The 19,789-nt window shown below is 47.1% G+C and overlaps 1 protein-coding gene across 1 annotated transcript; it reads right to left on the bottom strand.

Moving 5' to 3' along the window:
• Window positions 1-173: 173 nt before the first annotated feature.
• Window positions 174-18,825, bottom strand: CPNE9 (copine family member 9). Its single transcript, XM_032411896.1, has 21 exons — window positions 18,437-18,825; window positions 17,854-17,894; window positions 17,693-17,739; window positions 17,477-17,580; window positions 16,906-16,942; window positions 16,682-16,684; window positions 16,327-16,403; window positions 12,589-12,652; window positions 12,370-12,473; window positions 12,019-12,123; window positions 10,578-10,619; window positions 10,184-10,259; window positions 10,022-10,075; window positions 9,547-9,608; window positions 8,778-8,824; window positions 7,688-7,869; window positions 7,302-7,429; window positions 3,367-3,469; window positions 2,715-2,772; window positions 2,259-2,332; window positions 174-556 (listed from the first exon to the last, which is right to left on the bottom strand). Exons 1-21 carry the CDS (start codon window positions 18,502-18,504, stop codon window positions 371-373), a joined length of 1,662 nt encoding a protein of 553 aa, XP_032267787.1. The 5' UTR covers window positions 18,505-18,825; the 3' UTR covers window positions 174-370.
• Between the last annotated feature and the right edge of the window lie 964 nt (window positions 18,826-19,789).

The following is a 19,789-nucleotide window of genomic DNA, read 5'->3' as shown; positions in this document are numbered from 1 at the left end:
TAAAGTGTTTGAAGAATGTCTGAAGAAGTGATTGGATGGATGGGTGATAGGATGGGGATGAACCCTAACTGAAGCTATTTTTGCTCACTTCTCTTGGTGTGGCCCCAGGCCCCCAGGTCCCCCACTCTCCTTCCCCAAGAACCATGAGACAGAGGTGGAGTAAAGATCAGCTTTATTATTGGCATGAAGGCAGGGAGGTGGTGACAGTGCCAGGCCCTTCTATGGGTGAGGGGACAGAGGGCTCGACCAGCCTGCACTGATCCTCTAAGCTGGACTCAGTAAGGTCCAGGGCTCCAGGTGCCTCTGGCTTTCAGCAGAAGCAGTGGGTGGGCAGGCAAGCAGGCTGCTAGTTACGGAATAGGTAGGCTCCTCAGGGCTGTTCTGGAGCGGGGGTTGGTCTGGAGTTGGCAGGAGGTGGGGGGCGAGGTTGGATATCCCTGGTGCGCATGTAGGACAGCAGCTGCTCTGGGATCTCAGCCAGCACGTCTTTGGCTAGTCGGGCCATACTCAGCACCTGGTTTCCTGACCGGTCAACATAGTCTCGGAATGGGACGAACTGGGACAGGCACAGACAACCAGGTGTGGGTAATGGCCGGGGAAGAGAGGAATGGGAAGGGGAGCAGTAAGGAGGTTTCCTCTTTGACCCCTAACATCTCTTTCCAAATATCACACTATCCTTTCCCCCCCCCCCCATTTTGGACAGCTTTCCACATTTACTTTCTCCCCACCCCCTTTTTTTCACCTTCTATTCACCTTCAACCCACTCCAGTTTGGCTTCACACAGTACTGACACTGCTCTTGCCAGTGTAATAGCCCTTATGTTACCAAATCAGTCCAGTGGGCAATAATTGTCAGTCTTCATCTTGCTTGACTTCTCTTTAGCTTTTCATTACATTTGACCATACTCTTCCTACTAGACACATCCCACTCTTGACATACCACACTCTTCTGGATTTTCTCGTTCCTTCCTGGATGCTCCTCCCTGTCACCCCCATTCCTCTGGGGTCTACCTGATCCTAAACCTGGTCACTTCTCTCTCTCAGTTCTCTTCCTGGGTGATTTCATATACTTCCATGACTTTAAAAACTATACTCTGATGACTCCCAAATCTATACATCCATCCCTGGCCTCTTTTTTAAGGTCCAGAGCCACATATTTAGTTGCCCATATCACATCTCCATTCACTTGTCTTAGATATCTCAAACCCAGTGTGTTCACAACTGAGTTCTGGCCCTTTCTTCCAAATCTGTTCCTCCCCCAGCCTTCCCCTTCCCAATAAATGGGACTATCACTCACTCAGTTGCTCAAGCTAGAAAACTGAGAGTCATCCTTAAAGCCTTCCTCACTCCTCATCACCATTTAATCAAAGCATCAACTCTTGTAAAATTTTCTTAAATAATCTTTTGAACCTGCTTCTTCTCTCCATCCTCATTGCTTCCATTCCTGTCCAGATCCCAGTCATCTCTCCTCTGCTACTTCAAAGGCTTCTTCACTGACAGGTCTGTCTACTTGCCATCTCTCTCAACCTGCTGCTATCAACCCTCCATGCAGCAGAGCTCCTCTGAAAATGCAAGTCTGACCATCTCAGTCCCCTATGTAAAATCCTTCAAGAGATTTCTAATCCTTTAGAACAAAACTCCAAATCTTCATCATAACCAACAAGGCCTTGGTTCCCTCTTCTTCGCATTTCCTGGGATCCTGCCCCCTGGCCTCTCGCCTTTTCCATGTTTGGGCTTATTCTTCTGAGCCTCAGGGCCTTTGCATGTGCTGCTTCTCTACCTGCAATGTTTAGGTAGAGCAACCCTCCTTTAGGTTTTAGCTCAAATGTCATTTCCTTATAGAAGCCTTCCCTGACTACCCTGCTAAATCAGGTCCCTGTTATAGGACCTACATATCTATATCTATATCTATATCTATATCTATATCTATATCTATATCTATATCTATATCATAGTGGCATTTGCTGTTCCTCTGGAGCACTTATCACAATCTAATAGATATTTAGCTGTGTGATTATTATTGGTTGCCTCCACTAGAGGGTGGGGGCTTTGGGGATCTCCTATACTATGGATCCAGAATGGCTGCAGCAACCTGCCTGTTTCTCAAAAAGAATTTGTTCAATGAATGCAGGACAGCTGGAAGAGTAATGGGGAGAAAGGTAGATGATTAAGAAGACAGTATGGGAGAGTGGCTGCCAACTTAGCCTGTCTTTCCCACTGTGCCTTTTGGCTCCATGATTTCTCCCTGGTTAGATCTACCTGAACGATGTCCCGTTCTGCATAGCGTCCCCTAGAGGACACGCGCACGTCATCACCATCCAGCTCTTCCATTGCTGCAGAGAAGACACTCTTCAGCTGATTGCCCTCTCCCACACCAAACCCATGCTACCCCCCTCCTTGTTAGCTCCACTTCGGAGTCATCATGAGAATATTTAGTGGTTGTATTCAAGTCCTAACAAATTTTAGGCACTGTTATGGAGTTGTTATTATGCCTTCCCATGCATTCCATCCACCAAGGAACCCCAAGAAGGAAGTATTCATATCAACAGCCTTGGTTATGATAAAGAAATAGGTTCAGAGAAGGTCTGTGACTTGGCCAAGGTCCAACACAGGCATCCATCTTATCTTTTATGTTAGACAGGCCTGGGTGCCCAGATCCTCCCCTATTTTCCCCAGTTCTTGGTCTCATTCTTGGACACCCATGATCCTACTCACCTTCAAACATGGCTGGTCCCACACCGACAATAATGATAGACATGGGCAGTGAGGAGGCCTGTGAGGGAAAGAGGTTGAATGGTTGGGGTGAGCAATCATAACAATGGAGGTGACTACTGGGGACAATTCTCTGTGCATGTATCATGTTTCTGCACACCTTGCAAGCAGAGGCACTGATTCCCTTTGTTTCAGACTATCTTTTCAAGGACGTCTGCATATCAAACAGCCTTGAAAGATATAGTGTGTTCCTTTGGAGCAAAGGGCAGGTTTGTTTACTATTCAGTTTAATAAAGTATCTCACACCAGAACAAAGGGCAGGCATGCTTACTGCCCATTATAAAAGATTCAGATACCCTAAGCTCAGGGTTTCTGACCTACAGTCATCCCACTGTGACTGCAGGTGTCATTTGACCCTCCTCACAACATCTTGTGGGAACTGGGACTTAGAATCAAAGCAAATGCTGATAATTGAGCTACTACTATGGCTGAGAATAACAAAGTCCTTTGTCTCCAATCCAGGAGTCTTGTGTCTTCTGCCAGCATCCATGAAACTGGAGGGCTAATTTGTTAGCTTGCAAGTAGGGTAAAACCTCAAACCCTTCACAGTTATTAACAGTGCCCCTCCCTGCCAAGCCCTCCTCCTTAGACTCACACTGACGATGGCCTCCTTGGTCTGCGTCATGTCGGAGATTACCCCATCAGTGATGATGAGCAGAACGTAGTACTGGGAACCATCAGAGATTTTGGCTGCAGCCCTGGTTGAAAGTCCAAGATCAGAATCCAGCTGAAAGTCCACAGAGTCCAAGGGAACACCCTACCCCTAAAGCTTCCACCAGCACTGTATAAGCAGTGGGCAAGGATTGGGGTTTCTGAAGCTCATGCTCCTTCCCTAAACCTGGATGCCTGCCCCTGCCTGATACCCCTCCAGTAACATTTATGGAGAACTTACTTTGGTAGTTACTGTGTTATGGTAGGCACTGGAGGTACACAATGAGAAAAAACAAATTCATCCCAGCCATCTCGAGGGCGGACATTAATCCCAGAATCACAGAAATAGGTATAATTACTCTTGTGATGAGTACTGCGATGGAAAGGGACACTGCTATGACAGTGTCTAGTAGGGGATCCTGACATGGTCCAGCAGGTCAATGAAGGCTTCTTTAAGGAAACAATGTTTAAGGATGAAGGAGAGGCTAAGCAAAGGGGAGGAACAAAGGGAACAGCACAAATAAGGGCCTTGTGATGGGACTGAAGGAAGCCCACTGTGTCTGGAGCCCAGAAAGTGAGGGAAGCAAAGTGGGCCATGTGGCTGAGGTGGGGCAGGGGCCAGATCACATAGGGCTTTGACAGCCCCTAGGAAGATTTTGGTTTTTATACAAGGGCAAGACCAAAGGCTAAAGGCCTCCTTTCTTCCCTTTCTCACCCATTTCTTCTTTCTTCCTTCTCCCCTCTGCTGACCACCTCCCACTGCCTATGCTGCTGGGTCCTTAGCCAGTCTAACAGCTGCTCCCAAGCTCCTTTTCCCTTCTCTCACCATCAATCTTGGAATCCAAGATTTTTCTATCTGAAAAGGACTTCAGAAGCCATTGAGTCCAGTCCCCTTATTTTACATATAAGAAACATGAGACCTTCAGAGAGCACAAAGGTCATGGTACATCCTGGTCTCTTGACTCCCAGTCTTAGGCACTGAGTGGGTTGGAAAGGACGGAGTTGCACTATCCAATAAGGCAGACCCTGGCCACATGTGACTATTGAAATTTAAATTAATTAAGTTAAATAGAAGTAAATATTTGGTTTCTTGTTCACCCAAGCTACATTTCAAATGCTCAGTAAAAGAGCCCAACTAAGCCTAAAGCCTGAGCTCTTGATTCCTTCACTCTCCATTCCTGGTCTGTTCTTTAGATACTCCTCCATATATGTGGTACATTCTGGTCATAATATTACTGTTTACTGTTTCCTGAGCTTGCCTCTTTATGACTCTGTTTTTTCACATGCTGTTCCTTCTGCCAGGCCTACTCTGCATCTCTTTTTCTGATAAAGTCCAACTTGCCCTCTAGACCCAGCTAAGAATTCCCCTCCACAAGTTAGGCTCCCTTGGGTCTTTCAGACTAGGTTATACCCTCCCCTCCTCTCCCTCTGCCTTCTAGGATACCACCCACCAATTTGGGCTGTCAGCCCTTCCACATGGGTTTTCACACCCATGAGGGTACCAGCATGTGTGCCCAGGGAGACCCAAGGTCACAGGATACCTGGAGCATCCATTCTACTGTATGATCTGGTGGATAAAGCTCGATGACTCTAAGTATACTTAAAACACCTTTTTTCTCCTCCAAATTAAAGCAAACATGGACACAACATGAGGAGGATGTAAAATTTGCATGAATTTTTTAAGACAAATATGGTGACTTCAAAGACATTTTCAGCCTGGTTGCTTTCAGCTGTGCCCCTAAGATTCCCCTGGGGGAAGCAATCACTTGCCTTTGCCAACAGGCAACTTGCTGGGAAAGTCTGGGAAGCTCTGGCCTATGGAAAGTAATGATTTATTTATATTTCTGTCTCCTGCACCAAGGCGGGAGCTCCCAAGGGCAGAGACTAGATGTGATTCATCTGTGAGTCTCCAGTGCCCCAGCAGAGAACTGAGCATACAGCAGATGCCCTTTGAATAGTAATAATGATAATAATAGTAACAGTAATAGCTGACACTTATAGCAGTTATGATGTGGCAGGCACTAAGAGCTTGACATATATTAATTTAGTTAACCTTCACAAAAACCCTATGATATTACTATTATTATTATCATTTTACAATTGAGGAAACAGGCATAGAAAGGTTCAGGGTCTTGCTCAAATTCACACAGCTAGGGAGTGGTAGAGTGGGTGTATCGACTTAGTTAGTCTGGCTCCACAGCCCACATTCATGCTACACTGCCTCTTTATTGAATGTTTATTCAATGAATGAATGAATGAACTAAGATAAAATTAAGAAATCTGTTTAATAACAACAAAAATATGCTCAGTCTCCAATACTAAGTGAAAAAATCAGTAGTGAACTATTACATGTATTTTTTTAAGTTTATTTATTTTTTAGTAATCTCTACACCCAGTGTGGGGCTTGAACTCACAATCCCGAGGCCAAGAGTCGCATGCTCTTCTGACTGAGCCAGCCAGGCCCCCCCTGCATGTAATTTGACTGCAATTATGGATTCATAAGGAAAACTCTGTCAAGAACTGTATATGCATCCATATTCCCATGGGCAGTATTCTGGGTGATCTCTTATTTTATTTCTCCATCCTTGAAATTTTTTACAGCAATGTTATGTTACTTTCATAATTGAAAGAAACTATTATATTCATTATGAATTACATAAACAATCTTTATCAGGGAAAAGGGAAGTCTATAGGCATATAAACCTCCCTGAAATCCTTCCATTTGTATTCTCTTTTTTTGCTTAATCTTTTTACTTTCAAGCTTTCTGAGGTACTTTGTTTTAGCTGGGTCTCTTCTATTCAGCATATTGTAGGATTTACTTATTATTTTATTGCTTTATTCAATCAGAGAATCTTTTTCTTTTAATAGGTGAACTTATCCAATTTATGTTTAGTGACATATGTTTGGTTTTAGTTCTGTCATTTTATTTTATTTGCCTTTTAAAAAGTGATTTGATATGTGATCTTGTTTTTTTTTTATTCTGAAAATTTGGAGTTATTTTTTTTAAGTGTTTATTTATTTATTCATTTAAGTAATCTCTACATCCAACATGGAGCTCAAACTCACAACTCTGAGGGGCGCCTGGGTGGCTCAGTCGGTTAAGGGGCTGCCTTTGGCTCAGGTCATGATCTCAGGGTCCTGGGATCGAGCCCCGCATCGGGCTCCCTGCTCAGCGGGAAGCCTGCTTCTCCCTCTCCCACTCCCCCTGCTTGTGTTCCCTCTCTCGCTGTCTCTCTCTGTCAAATAAATAAATAAAATCTTAAAAAAAACCAAAAAACAAAAAACAAAACAACTCACAACTCTGAGATCAAGAGTCACAGACTCTTCTGACTGAGCCATCCAGGCGCCCCTGGAGTTACTCTTTTATTTTTAGAAGTTACTTTCCTATTTTTTAATCTACCATTTATTGAGCACTTACTATGGGCCAGACACTGTGCTAATAATTCTTAATTTGTTATCTAATTTTAACCTCCCAATAACCCTATAAAGAAGTGCTATTGTTATCCTTATACCCATTTGTAGGGATAAAATGGGGACTTAGGCTGAGTTGCTTAAGGTCACATGGTTGGTGAGGGGTGCAGCCAGGTCTGATGCCAAAGCTTGTGCCTTAATTATGGTGTTATAGGACCATCTCTCTTTTCCCCAAACTTGAGGCCTGAATTGTTGTTCCCAAAGAGTGGGGTTGGGGTAGTTTGTTCACACCCTCTCTACCCCAGAATAAGGCATTTATCTCTTTATATCAGAGCCTGGCCAACACTGAAAATTTTACCCTTTTGCCAAAGCCCAGGTTCACCTAAGAGTGGTCTTGACTATCCTTGGGAAGTCAGTCCCCTGTCTGGGTCCCCTCAGTTCTCCCAGCCCCCACCCAGTTCCCTTACCTGGCCACCTGGTTGATGACAGGAGCAAAGTAGGTGGGCCCATAGAGCTGCACTGTGCGCAGGCTCTGAAAGTAGCTCTCCAACACACCTTCAATGCCCGCACAGTTGGGATCCTCATCGTTGTTGTTCTGTCAGGAAAGATGCCTTGCTAGGCTGAACCATGCTGCGTATACCCAGGAGTACTCTGATCCCAGCTCACTCCTTCTTTTTTCCATCTCTCTCTCTCTCATGCTCCCCTCCAAACTCCAGCCCTGCTCCCCTCCCTGCTCTGCTCCCCTCTCATAGTTTCCAGGTCCTCTGCAGGTACTTGATCCTGAGAAGAAATTCACCAACTTGAGTGGACCAGATGCCAGGGCATGGAGCGTAGGCTCTGGCCTATACTATACCAGGGGGAACTGGTGGGAGATCCGTCCCTCTGGAGGCAGTTTGGCCCCAAAGCCATAGGCTGGGAAGAGCTTGTCACTGTCATAGTCCTGGATGATTTCTCCCACTGCCTTGAGGGCCATGGCATAGGCGCTGAGTTGGTAGGGACTCATGTAGTGCAGGGAGGTGGGCTGCAGAGGATTCCCTGTAGGGACACAGGACCCCCAGCCTCATGGTCACCTTGATCATTTATCTATTCACCTGTCCATCCATGTATACATCCGACCGCCTATCCATTCACCCACTCTTTACCCATGTACTCCCTCATTATTTTGCCCAGTCGTCCATATGTTCATTTATCCATCTATCCATCCACCAACCCCTATATTTATCAATCAGTTTATCCACTTACCCACATATCCATTCTCCCATCCACTGGACATAAATCCATCTTTCAATCTACCCATCCATTTCTAGCCATCTTCCTCTCCATTCTCTTATCCAGTATCTACCCAACTACCACCCACCCATCATTCCTATTCATTTCCATTCATTCTGTCTTCATATGGATTCATCCACCTATCCACTCTCATTCATTATCCTATCTACTTACCTGTTATTTCTCCAATTTAAACATCTGTCCATTTGTCCACCTGCATGCCTATTCATGCATCCACTTGTCCAACCTATTGTACTCACTCACTAACCCAACTACCTACTTGGTTTATTCATCTATTTACCTACCCAGTCATTACTCACTCACATTTACTGCTTCATTTCTCCTTACACTCCTTTTATTTCCCATCCATTCATTTACTCATCCACTTCTTGAGGTATCTCTCCTTTCAACTTTTTAAAATTGACACACCTTTTTTCTTTTACCCTCTGTCCCCCATTATACCCAATAATCTCCTCCCAAAACTCCTGTCCCAGTACCAGCCTGGCTGGGCTTTGCCTCAAGACTGGGCTTACTGGGTAGGTGAACTCTTAACCGACTGAGCCACCCAGGCACCCCTCGGTAGGTGAACTCTTATCCCCAGGTCAGAATCCAGGCCAATCCCTAATGAATTCCTTAGAATTCCTCCATACCCCATTCCCCCATCCATGCCTCACCATTAGAAGCTGTGAAGTCAATGGCTACTGTGAAGTTCAGCTGTGTCCTGTTGGGGAAGTAGATCAGTTGAGAAGTGAGGGACAAATACTTATTATATCAGGATTTCTCAAACACTAGTGTGCATACGAATCACCTGGAGATAGTGTTAAAATGCAGATTCTGGTGTGGATGATCTGTGTGGAGCCTGAAATTCTACATTTCTAACCAACTCCCAGATGATGCCGATGCTGCTGGTCCATGGAGCACACTCTGGGTAGCAGAATTAAATGCCTACTGTGTGACAAGTGTATGTAATTTATGTCATTTAACTTAATCTTTACTATAGCCCTGAAGTAGTAATTAACATTTCCATTTTGCATAGGAGAAAAGTGAGCTTCAGAGAAGCAAAGTACTTTACCCACGTCTGCCTACCACTACTGAGCCAAAAGGAATGTCCTGCTTGAGTTTTCCCTCTCTCTTGGCCTCTTCCTGTTGCCTGGCCATGATTTTTATTTGGACCCCAGTCAGGTTACTGGGGCCATCTTTGAAGACCACCTGTCTCGCATCTTCCCGTGGGAGGACTGGAAGCTAGGGATGAAAGTCAGCTTCATGAAGAAAACTAAGATGGGCAACATTATGCATTTTACAGAGCACTTTATAGTTTGCCAAGTGTTTAAAAGTTTATCTCCATGGACCCTAACCATTCATAAATATGAAAACTGAGGCTTAGAACTGGGAGTAACTAATTCAATGCTGGTCTTTCAGCCCAGAACCTGGCCTGTGACTCACCCTCCCTTGATGTAATCAACGAAAGTGAATTCAGAGTCCACAGAAAAGGAGAGCAGCGTCACCTGTGGGGCAAAGAGACAGCCCTGCTACTTTGGAAAGGGCAGTTGGGTGGCAGAAGGCAGAGAGGCACATGATTCCACCCCCTACTGCACACTCCCCAACCCTGTCTAATTTCTGAAAGGGCAAAAAAGAGGAAGCTGTCAGAAACATATTTGGATTTTCAAAAGTGTATTAAATTGGGAAATACAACTTAAGTTTAAAAAAAATCTGCAAAACAGTAATGAGCAAACAATTTTCCTCAGGTGAGAAATCAAAAAAAAAAAAAAAAGAAACTTAAATGGAGCTACCTTGGGCCCAACGTTACTATATCCAAGTAATCTGTGCCCCCAGCCTTCCCCCAACATTCATCATACTATGTCAGTGGGAATAGAAACAGAAGGATCTAGGGAGGGCCAGAGCTCCAGGGAACACTCACAGTTCCTGAATTGACATATTTCTTCTTCTTACATTTCTTCCGAGGGTTAAGTACCTGAGTGAAGAAGATAACAGTGATGGTGGGAAACAGAGGAAGGGGGCTACAGACTGAGCACGCTGGGATGGAGGGCCTGGGCAACCTGGACAGGGCTGGAGTTCTCACCTCATACACTGTGAACTGGTTCTGGGCCTTTCTCAGCTCCCGGTAGCTGGTGGTGAACTCACCGATGAAGTCATGGCTGCAGTGAGGCCGGGGTGGGTGAGCAGCAGCTACTGTTGGCTTGGAGCCAGCCCTGAAACTAGTCTTTTGCCCCCATTATCCCTTGCCTCTACTTGGGCTGCAGGGCACTGGGGTTGGGGCCAGAGGGGAGGCCAAGTTAAGGGGGAGAGAAGGAAGATCCAACTGAGAGGGTCAGTTGTACTCAAGGTCCTGGCATCTATTATCACCCTTCTTGACTCCCAAGACCACTTTGGTTTCCTAGTGAATGTACTACGTATTATAGGAAGCTGTTTAAATTAACTACAAAAGAAGACAGTACTATGTGGGGCAGTTCTACCTTCCATCGCGGTCCCAGTCGTACACATCAATCTTCACTGTTCTGAAATGCAGGAGATAAACATAGGCTAACATGTATGATAAATCCTAGAGACACCCTCACCTACTTAACCATTCACAAATCATCCTCCCATACACGCATCTGTTTTTCCTTCAGCCTTCCTCCCATCAGTCCATCCAACCTATTTATTCATTCATCAGTCCATGCACATACCCAACTATCTATTGCCACTGCCATTATTTCTTCCACTGCTATTTGTACCACTATTACTATTCTTTACTACTACTTGTTGAGTCTTACTATATTCTAGGCATTGTTACCAGTGCTTTTGTAGATTGACTCATTTGATTTAACAACCATCCTAAAAAGTAAGCACTTACTATAAAGTAAATACTATTATTCTTATTTTTGGATAAGGAAACTGAGGTGCAAAAAAACAGTAACTTGACTAAGGACTATAACTAGTAAGTGAGTGAGCTGAGATTTAAACTCAGACATCCTGGTTCCAAAGACTTTGTTCTTAAGTACTATGCCTAAGTCCTCCTATATGTCCATATATCTGTGTTGCAGTTACAACTATCTATCCATGTAGCCACCCACTTACCCATACATTAGCCAACCTAATTACTTTTTAATACCTATCTTTATTCACCCATCTAACTATACATCCAGGCATACACTGACTTACTGATGTATGCAAGCATCCATCTCTCTGTCCATTCAGCTATCTAACCAAACACCCATCTATCACATTTGTCCATATGATCATCCATTCACCTACATAGCCAACCATGTATGTGCCCATCCATCCTTCGACCCACTTACCTATCTTCATACTGTCCATTTATTAGTTCATATGGTCAGCCTATCCATCTACTTTACACTCATTAATCAACTAATTAATCTACTGGTCCTTCCATCCATCTACCATCCATTCACCAATCCACCTTTTGCTCTACCTATTTATCCTCCTGCTTTCTCAGTCATCCCTCTGCCTCTCCAGCCATCTAACAATCTCTCATATACCCATCCATCTATTTGTTCATCCATTAATCTATCCATCATTTGTCCATCTACTGATCTGCCCATCAGTCCACTTATCCACTTATCTGTTACCCTTTCATCCATCTCCCCTTCTACCCACCAGTCCTTTTACACATCCATCCATATACCCATCCATTCATTCACCAGCTTATCCATCCATCTGACCCTCCACCCATGTATCTGTTTATTCATTTGTTCATTTGCCCTTTCATCTACCCATCTACCCTTCCATCCTCCTATCCATCTATGTGGCCATCCATTTGCTTCCCCATCTATCTATCTCCATGCCTGAAACTCTGTTTCACCAGGCAGGATCCTCCAAAACTATTGTCTGGGGCTCAGGAATCCCATTCTCATGCCCTTGTTCCCTTACTTCCTAGTTTACACTGAAGCAGACCTGTCATAGTCTCCATTGCACAATGCCCGCACAGGGATGCTGAAGGGTTGCCACACAGGATTCAGTGTGTTTTTCACAACCTCCGTCTTGTGGCAGATGGTGAACCTGGAGAGGAGCAAGAGGACTGGAACCTGCCTTGGGGCAGGACTGAGCCCAGAGATAGGGCCTCATACTATTGGAGATTCCTGGGATTTCCCCACTTGTTAAGCACATATTGTGTGCTGCCTTGAGTGAATTCTGAGCTCAGGTCCTGGTAGAGTTTAAGATGCCCACATCCAGCCTGAGAGCCCTAATGGGCCCATGGTCACAGCAGGGCAGGGGTGGGTGCCACTGGAAAAGACATTAACTCACGTGCCATCCTCATTGCTCCTATAGAACACAAGGAAGGGGTCTGACTTTCCAAAGAAATCCTTCTTGTCCAGCTTGTTTGCACAAAGTTGCATGGTAGCAATGTCCTAGGGATGAAATTTGGCTGTTGACACCCAAATTATTCATAGCCTCAAACAGTCCACTAAAGGGAGTTTAGGAGAGAAGGGAGCCTTGTGGGTCTAGTATATGGCCCTTACTGACCCGACAATTGCTAAGCTCCTCTGCAGTCAGCAGTATGGTCCCACACTTCTTGCCTGGTACACCCCTGGAAGCAGAAAAAGCCTCTTTGTCAGGGGAGTGAGAGTAGGCAACAAAGAATGGGGTAGCTAATCTGGGATTAGGTGGGCTAGGGGATTCAATATGCCATTTCCTGACAGTCCCCTAAATGTATCCCTTTCTGCCCTGTGTGGTTCCTTGTGGGGAAGGACCTGACTTTGATAGGGAAGGGGTCTGTAGTCTGAAAGGAAGGGGCTAATCTGGCCTAGGTGGACGTGTTATAATGGTAGCATGGGAAAGACATAGGATTTAAAGTCCTGAGTAAGTTATTTCCTCTTTTTGGGGTCCTAGTTTCATCTACTATGAAATGGGAATCATGCCTACCTGTCAGGGTTGTGAAAAGATCTGAATGAGTGCATGGAAGGACAAGCAATTGGGAAGCTTTATTGATATGAAGGTGGTTAAATTTCTCAAAGCAGACCTTGGTATCTACTATATGTCAGGCACTGTGCTAGGTATGAATTGGCCAGTTGGCACTCTCCAGTTCTGTTAGACTGTACCCTTGGGGAGCTTCCAGAGGGAGGTGGGATGTCAAAGCCAATAGGCAAGTAGAATGTGATGTAGCAGTCCTGAATGAGGGAGAGGATTTTCTATCCAGACCCAGGGCAAAAGGCTGTTTTGTTAGATCAAAGATGCTGTGCTTTTGAAGAGTGAAATAAAATGTGAAGAGTGAAATAAAAAAGACAAGGGAAGCCTTATCCTCTCCTGACCCAAGAAGGGACACTTCCATGTATTTGAAGGGTACATATTATTAGGACACCCATCTCCAAATTGCCTTGCCTTGGGTCTCCAAGTGGTCAGGGACCTTGCTGATATGGGCCTGTGAACCCTGACCCCAAAGGGATCCCAAGTGTGGCAGAGAGAAAGCTAGGTCAGAAGTGTTCTGGGTTCAAGTCCTGGCTCCAATTTATTATGTGATTTTTCCCATCTTTGACATGAATGTTGAACCATTTCTTTGGCTCTTTCAATTTTTGACTCTTTGTGCTTTAAAAAGAGTGTAAGGAGTATAGGGACTCTTCACCTGCACACCCAGGAGGACCAAGTCTCTGATCTTACTGCTTTCTCTCTGTTCTTTGCCCCCTTAATGTTTTCCCTCACCTCCTTACCCAGTGTGAATTCCAGTCAATGATTATAATAATCGCTCCCTTGCATCCTACCTCTTATCCATTGCCTTTCTGTCACTTCAGTACACTTATTTGGCAGAACCACAGCCCTAGTTAAATCCAATTCTCTGCCTAGCTTGTACTGCACCTGTGCAACTGAATAAGGCCAGAGGAAAACACACAATCTTGTTAACTGGCCTCACTTTTTTTTTTCTTTACATCTTATTTATTTAAGTCATCTCTACACTCAACATGGGGCTCAAACTCATGACCCCGAGATCAAGAGTCACATGCTCTACTGACTGAGCCAGCCAGGCGCCCCTAACTGGTCTCATTTTAAATGCATGACCACAAACCTCAAGAGGGTCCTTAATCATACTTCACTCTCCAGTTCGGCTAGATGGCAGTTTCACTCCTCCTCTCTTCTCAAACCTGGAAAGCCTCCTCCCCCATCCTCACTCAGCCAATGACCTTGTTTCCTACTTCACTGACAAAACTGAAGCAACCAGAAGAGAATGTCCACAGACCTACCACCACACCTACCTTGCCTCCAGTATCTTCACCCACGCAACTGTTGCTATAAATGACTATCCGTGTGCCTATTTATCCCTCCACTCTGTGCTACATTCCACACCCTCTTGCCTATACATGGACATCATTCCAGCAATTCTCTCCTTTTTTCTTTATTATGTCAATTTTTCAGTTTCTACTGGGTCATTCCCCTTAACATACAAATGTGGTATAATTTTTCTCATGTTAAAAAATGCAAACCTATTCTGACCTCACTTCCTTTTCCTAACCCTCCTTTTCTCTTCTCTTTGCAACAAAACCCCTTGGAAGATTTCTTGACTTTCATTCCTCTCTTCCATTCTCTTCTAAACCTCTCCAACCAGGCTGTCACCCCCACCTCTTCCTTCAGAACTTCAGACATGCAGCAGCATTTGACATGGCTGGTCACTCTCTCCTCAATACACAAACTTCACTTTGCCTCCAGGACAACACCCCTTCTCTTGGTCCTCCTTCTACTTCATTAATGCTCCTTCTCAGTCTCCTTTTCTAGTTCCAATTCATGGAATCTTGGTGTTTGGTCTTTTCTTTCTCTGCCCACCCCTTTGGTGATTTCATCTAGTCTTCCGGTCTGAAAGAGCATCTACAACTCATGGATCTTATTGCCTATTTGACATATCTGCTAGGATGTCTAATAAAAATTATTAAATTCAACAGGAGTCAGAATGAACTCCTGATTAAATCCCCCTGCAATGTACTTCTCCCTCACTTTTTTTTTTTAACCATCTTATTTATGGCAACTCCATCCTTCCAGGTGTTCAGGCCAAAGGGTTTGATGTCATCCTTGACTCCTCTTCTCCTCTCACATCCATATTCAACCTGTCAGGAATCTGTTGGCTATACTTTCAAGTTATATCCAGATCTGACCATTTCTTTCCTTCACTGCTGCCACCCTGGATTACTGTAATAGCCTTCCAATGGGATCCCTGGTACTATCTTCATCTACGCAAGGTTTATTCTCAATCCAGAAGCCAGCATTATTCTTTGAAAACATGGTCAGATCATGTCACTCCTCTCTTCAGAGCCTTCCAGTGACTCCCAACTCAGAGTAAAAGCTAAAGTCTTTATAGTAGCTACAAGGCCCTAAACTGTTCTCCAATCTCGTCTCCTCCTTTCTTCCTCCTTGCTCACTTGGCTATAGCCACACTGGCCTCCTTGCTGCTCTGTGAACATATCAGGCTTTTGCACTGGCCAGCTTCCTCTGCATGGAACATCCCACATCCAGATATCTGCATGGCTCACTTCCTTACTTCCTACAGGTCTTTGCTCTAAAGTTACCTCTCCATAAAACCTAGTCAGCCACTCTGTAGAGTATTGCAAGTCCCACCCACCCAGCATTTCCAATCCTCCTAATTCTGCTCTACTTTGCCTTTTTCCCATAGCACTTAATGTCTTCCAATATATTATATAATTTACTTATTTGTTATGTCTATTTTGTAGTTTCTCCCCCACCTTCTATAGTATAAGCTCCCCAAGGGCAGGAACCTTTGTTATGTTCACCATTACAACCCAAGCCCCTTGAACAGTGGCCGACATAGAGTATATGCCCAATAGTATTTATGGAATGGATGAGTCCCTGGTGCCTAGCACAGGGTATGGCATACAAAACATGCTAATAAATATTTAGTGAGTAAATACAGTGGAAATTCCAGGGGTCTTGATTTAGTGAGGGGAAACTTCCCGGAGGAAAAAAGCTTGGAAGTGGACCTTAAGGGTAGAATCAGACTTAGAAAAAGAGTGAGGTGAGAGAGACAGAGACAGACAGGTAGAGACAGAGACAGAGAGAGAGAGAGGACAAGACAAGACATATCAGGCCTAAGACTGACTTGAACGGAGCCCTGGAGGTTGGTCTTTCCCAGGAAGATGATGGGAGCCATTGAAGTCTCCCAACCAGGGGAGTCCCAGCCTTCACAGCTATTGGGTCAGCAGTGTCCTTGGGAGGAAAATTTGGGGGCACCCACCCTTCCCCAGCACCCCTTCTTGTTCAGCTCACGTGAGGGGTCGCTCTACACGGCTGCCCTGGCCTCCGATCACCTCTCCCAGGGCCAGGAACGCTTGTCCCAGGAAATCCTGCACCAGGACATGGAGTCAAGAAGGCCAGGAGGGACTGGGGATGCAGAGTCCCAGCCTAGCCCTGGTGATACTGTTGCACCGACCAGTGTGTTCCAGGATGGCAGAACGCTAGAAGCATCGCCCTGCCTGTGCTTTAAAGGAGGGGGAAGGAGTCCCCAGGCCAATTCTGCTTCTTGGTCCTGCTGTCAGTTTAAGCTGCTCTCCACAATGCCATCCCACACCTCACCTTCCATTCCACACCCCACCATCCCAAAGCCAGCCCCGTTCAGCCTCACCTTCTGTGTGTCCCACAGGTGGCCGAGAAGGAAGAGGAACAGTGAGTAAAAGGCATGGGTGGGAAACCAAGAGGCAGGAGCATGAGAGGAGGGCCAGGAGGGTGGGTTTGGGGCCCAAGAAGGTGGAGCTGGGGTTGAAGGGTAGGAGGGTTCTAAGGAAGGTTGTTTAACACACTGAGCGCCTCCCGTGTGCCTGGCCAGCCCGCGAGGGGACGCTTGCTCACCGGTTTGGAGATGTTGGTTTTGGAGTCAATGTTGTATCTGGGAAGAGAGTGGAACCAGCATAAGGGGGGGGGCTGGTGAAAGACAGCCTGGAAAAGGGGTCGTGTTTTGAATACTGGTTAAGATTGTAGGTAGAATGAGGGGCAGCCTTGGATCCAAATTCAGTCAGGATCTCCTTTAGGGCAGGAGTCAGGGTCACAGAAAGTCAGGGATGAGGCCAAGTCTGGGGCCTGCTGGGGGTGGGGTCATACCAGGGCAGGGGCCTTGATGGAGCCTGAGCTAAATTAGGGTGCAAAGCTTTGGGCCCAGCTAGGTCTGGGGAGTGAACTGGATTGGATCTGACCTAAAGACAGGGCCAAGCTAGACTTGGGGACAGGTTTGGGGCACCTGACCAAAGTTGTCTTTCTGCTTTAAGACTAGAGTGGAGGCCTTCGGAATGGGACCAAACAGCCTGGTGGAGGAGCCAGGCTGGGAGGCCGGGCTGGGGAGGAGCGTGCCAGAATTTTGTGTGGATCCAGGTCGGGGGGCGGGGGCGGGGGGGGGATCCAACCCGGGATTCTGGGCGGGGCTCACACATCAAAGCGCAGGTTTTGCTTTTCCTCAAAGAAGTAGTCCAGGACGAATTTGCGCACAAAGTCTGGGTTCAGCGTGTTGTCAATCACCTCTGTCCGTCCGAACTGGATAGGGGGCGGAGAGTTAGCACGGGGCGGTCAGGGGGGCAGGTGATTCGCGGGGGGTGGGGGGTGTGGGGGGGGCGGCTCTTGGCTGGGAGAGGGCTCTTGGACTCACCTCTCGCCACTCCTGGCTGGCCCGGCTCTGCGTGTAAAGCACCACCACTGCAGGCGAAAGTGGAGGCGGGGAAGGAAGGATGTAAGATTGCCCTGAACCTCTCCCCACCCCTCAGTCGCGCTCGGACCCTAGTTCCCCCTCCCGTCCCTGGCGCCTCCTACTGGGGTCGGACTTGGAGAAGGTGTCGAGGTCCAGCAGGTTCCTAGAGAAAGCGACAGACAGACGGACAGAGGGTGGGTCATTCTGGAGCCCAGTGCCTCGACTCTGCCCTGAGTTGGGCACCCGGGGGAGGCATGGGGCTCAAATCGCATCTCCTTGCCTCATTACTACACCCAGTGGAGAGTTGTTGGGGTTGGGGGTGGGGGGGTGGGGAGGAGGGTCCGCGTTGTCAGCACCCTGGACAGCACCGGAAATATCAGCTCAAGAATCATTATCTGTGCGTCCACCCTGTCTTCAAGGGCCCAGGAAAGAGGGTTAGCCCCAGAACTTTGTCCTCCTGAGGCCCAGATCCTACTGGATCCCCATGACCCGTTCCTTGAACCCGCAGGCTGAGCTTTTATTTGCGGGTGGAGCTGTTCAAAGAAACCCCCTCCCCGAACCCGCCAGAGACTCTCCTAAGTCTGAATCTGAGATTTTCCGGCCCTGGATGCTTCTTTCCCCGGGGGCTGGCCCCTGTCCGCTCCAAGCCCCACAGCCGGTTGGGGCAGGGGCAGTGCCTACGCCCTCCCCAGCGTGGCGGCTCACCGGCAGGACACGGTAATTTCAATCTTGGTGGCCGGGACGCTGCGCTCAGAGGCTCCGCTGAGAGACATGGCTGGTCGAGTGGCCGGAGCTGCGGGAGGCTGTGAGACGGGGGCCGCCGGGGCTAGGGGCGGCGGCAGCGGCGGGGCTGGTCCATGTGCCGCCGCGGTAGCAGCGGCGGCGGCGGCTGCACTCCCTCCAGCCCTGCTTGCACTCCCGCGATCGCTCCTTGACTGTGGCCGCCGGCGGCAGCGACTCCAGATGGTAACCTAGCCCCGCCCGGCCCTGCGGGTGGCCCCCGCCCCATTGGAGCAGCCTCGAGCCAGCCGGGAACCTAACCCCGACCCCAAATCCAGCCCAGACCGTGGGAGAGTCCTCCCAGCGCATTTCACCCAGACGAAATCCAAAAACCTTCTGAGAACTGTCCGCGGTACTGAAGGGTTTGGGGCACCTGGTGGGCGTTGGGGACGCTTCCTCTTCCTGAGCTGCTCCCTGAACCTTCTGCTTCTTCCCCTTCCCACTTCCGCCCTGCCTAGGTCTCCAAATAGAAGGAGTTTTACATTTATGCTTATTAGCTGTGTGACCTTGGGCAAGTTACTCAACATCTCTGTGGCTCAGTCTCATCAGTGAAAGGCCGGAATAGCACCTACTTGGGGTGTTGTAAAATTTTGAGATAATCCACATAAAGGACTTAGCTCAGGGGATTATACACAGTAAGTACTAAAGAAATATTCACTGGTATTATTTCCTTCCTCTGGGCAGTCACATGGGTGGCCTCTTTTGTGTTGAGCCAGAACTCAGTAAATGGCAGCTTGATAGCACTCTGAAAAGCCCTTTGCCCAAGTCTTTGAACTCTTGACTTCATGATGTTACAGATGCAGAAGACATACTGTGAAGATGCAATCTATCTAGGTCACAGTGCAGATGAGGGTGGTAGTCAGCCAGGTCCATTCTCCCCAGACCAATTACTGCCTCCAAAGCCCCAGAAGCCAGTCCCTCCACCAAAGTCAGGGTTTCATAAGGTAGGGGCCGCGAGTCACCTGTACCAGGACTGTGCTCCCTGCAGAACTTGTTAAAAATTAAGGATCCCCCCCCACACACCTCTGCCCATTCCAGCTAAATGACGATCTCAGCAAACCTAAGTCTCAATTTCAGGCAGCCCTGGGAATCTGTTTGAATAAATGGGTTCCTAGGTGACTAGGGCCCATTGACGCCTGAGGACCACTGCTCCCACCTTGACAACCTGTGACTACTTGTCCCCATCTGAGACTGTCATGGCTCAGGAGTTAAGAGGCACAACCCAGTCTTCAGTTGTCTTTCTGCTTTATCTGACCCCCACCCCAACCCCTTCCAGCA

The sequence above is a fragment of the Phoca vitulina genome, unplaced genomic scaffold, assembly GCF_004348235.1.
Source record: "Phoca vitulina isolate PV1807 unplaced genomic scaffold, GSC_HSeal_1.0 scaffold13, whole genome shotgun sequence".
Taxonomy (NCBI): Eukaryota; Metazoa; Chordata; class Mammalia; order Carnivora; family Phocidae; genus Phoca; species Phoca vitulina.
Note: the sequence above shows the minus strand (reverse complement) of the source record. Positions and strands in the feature narration are given on the sequence as shown.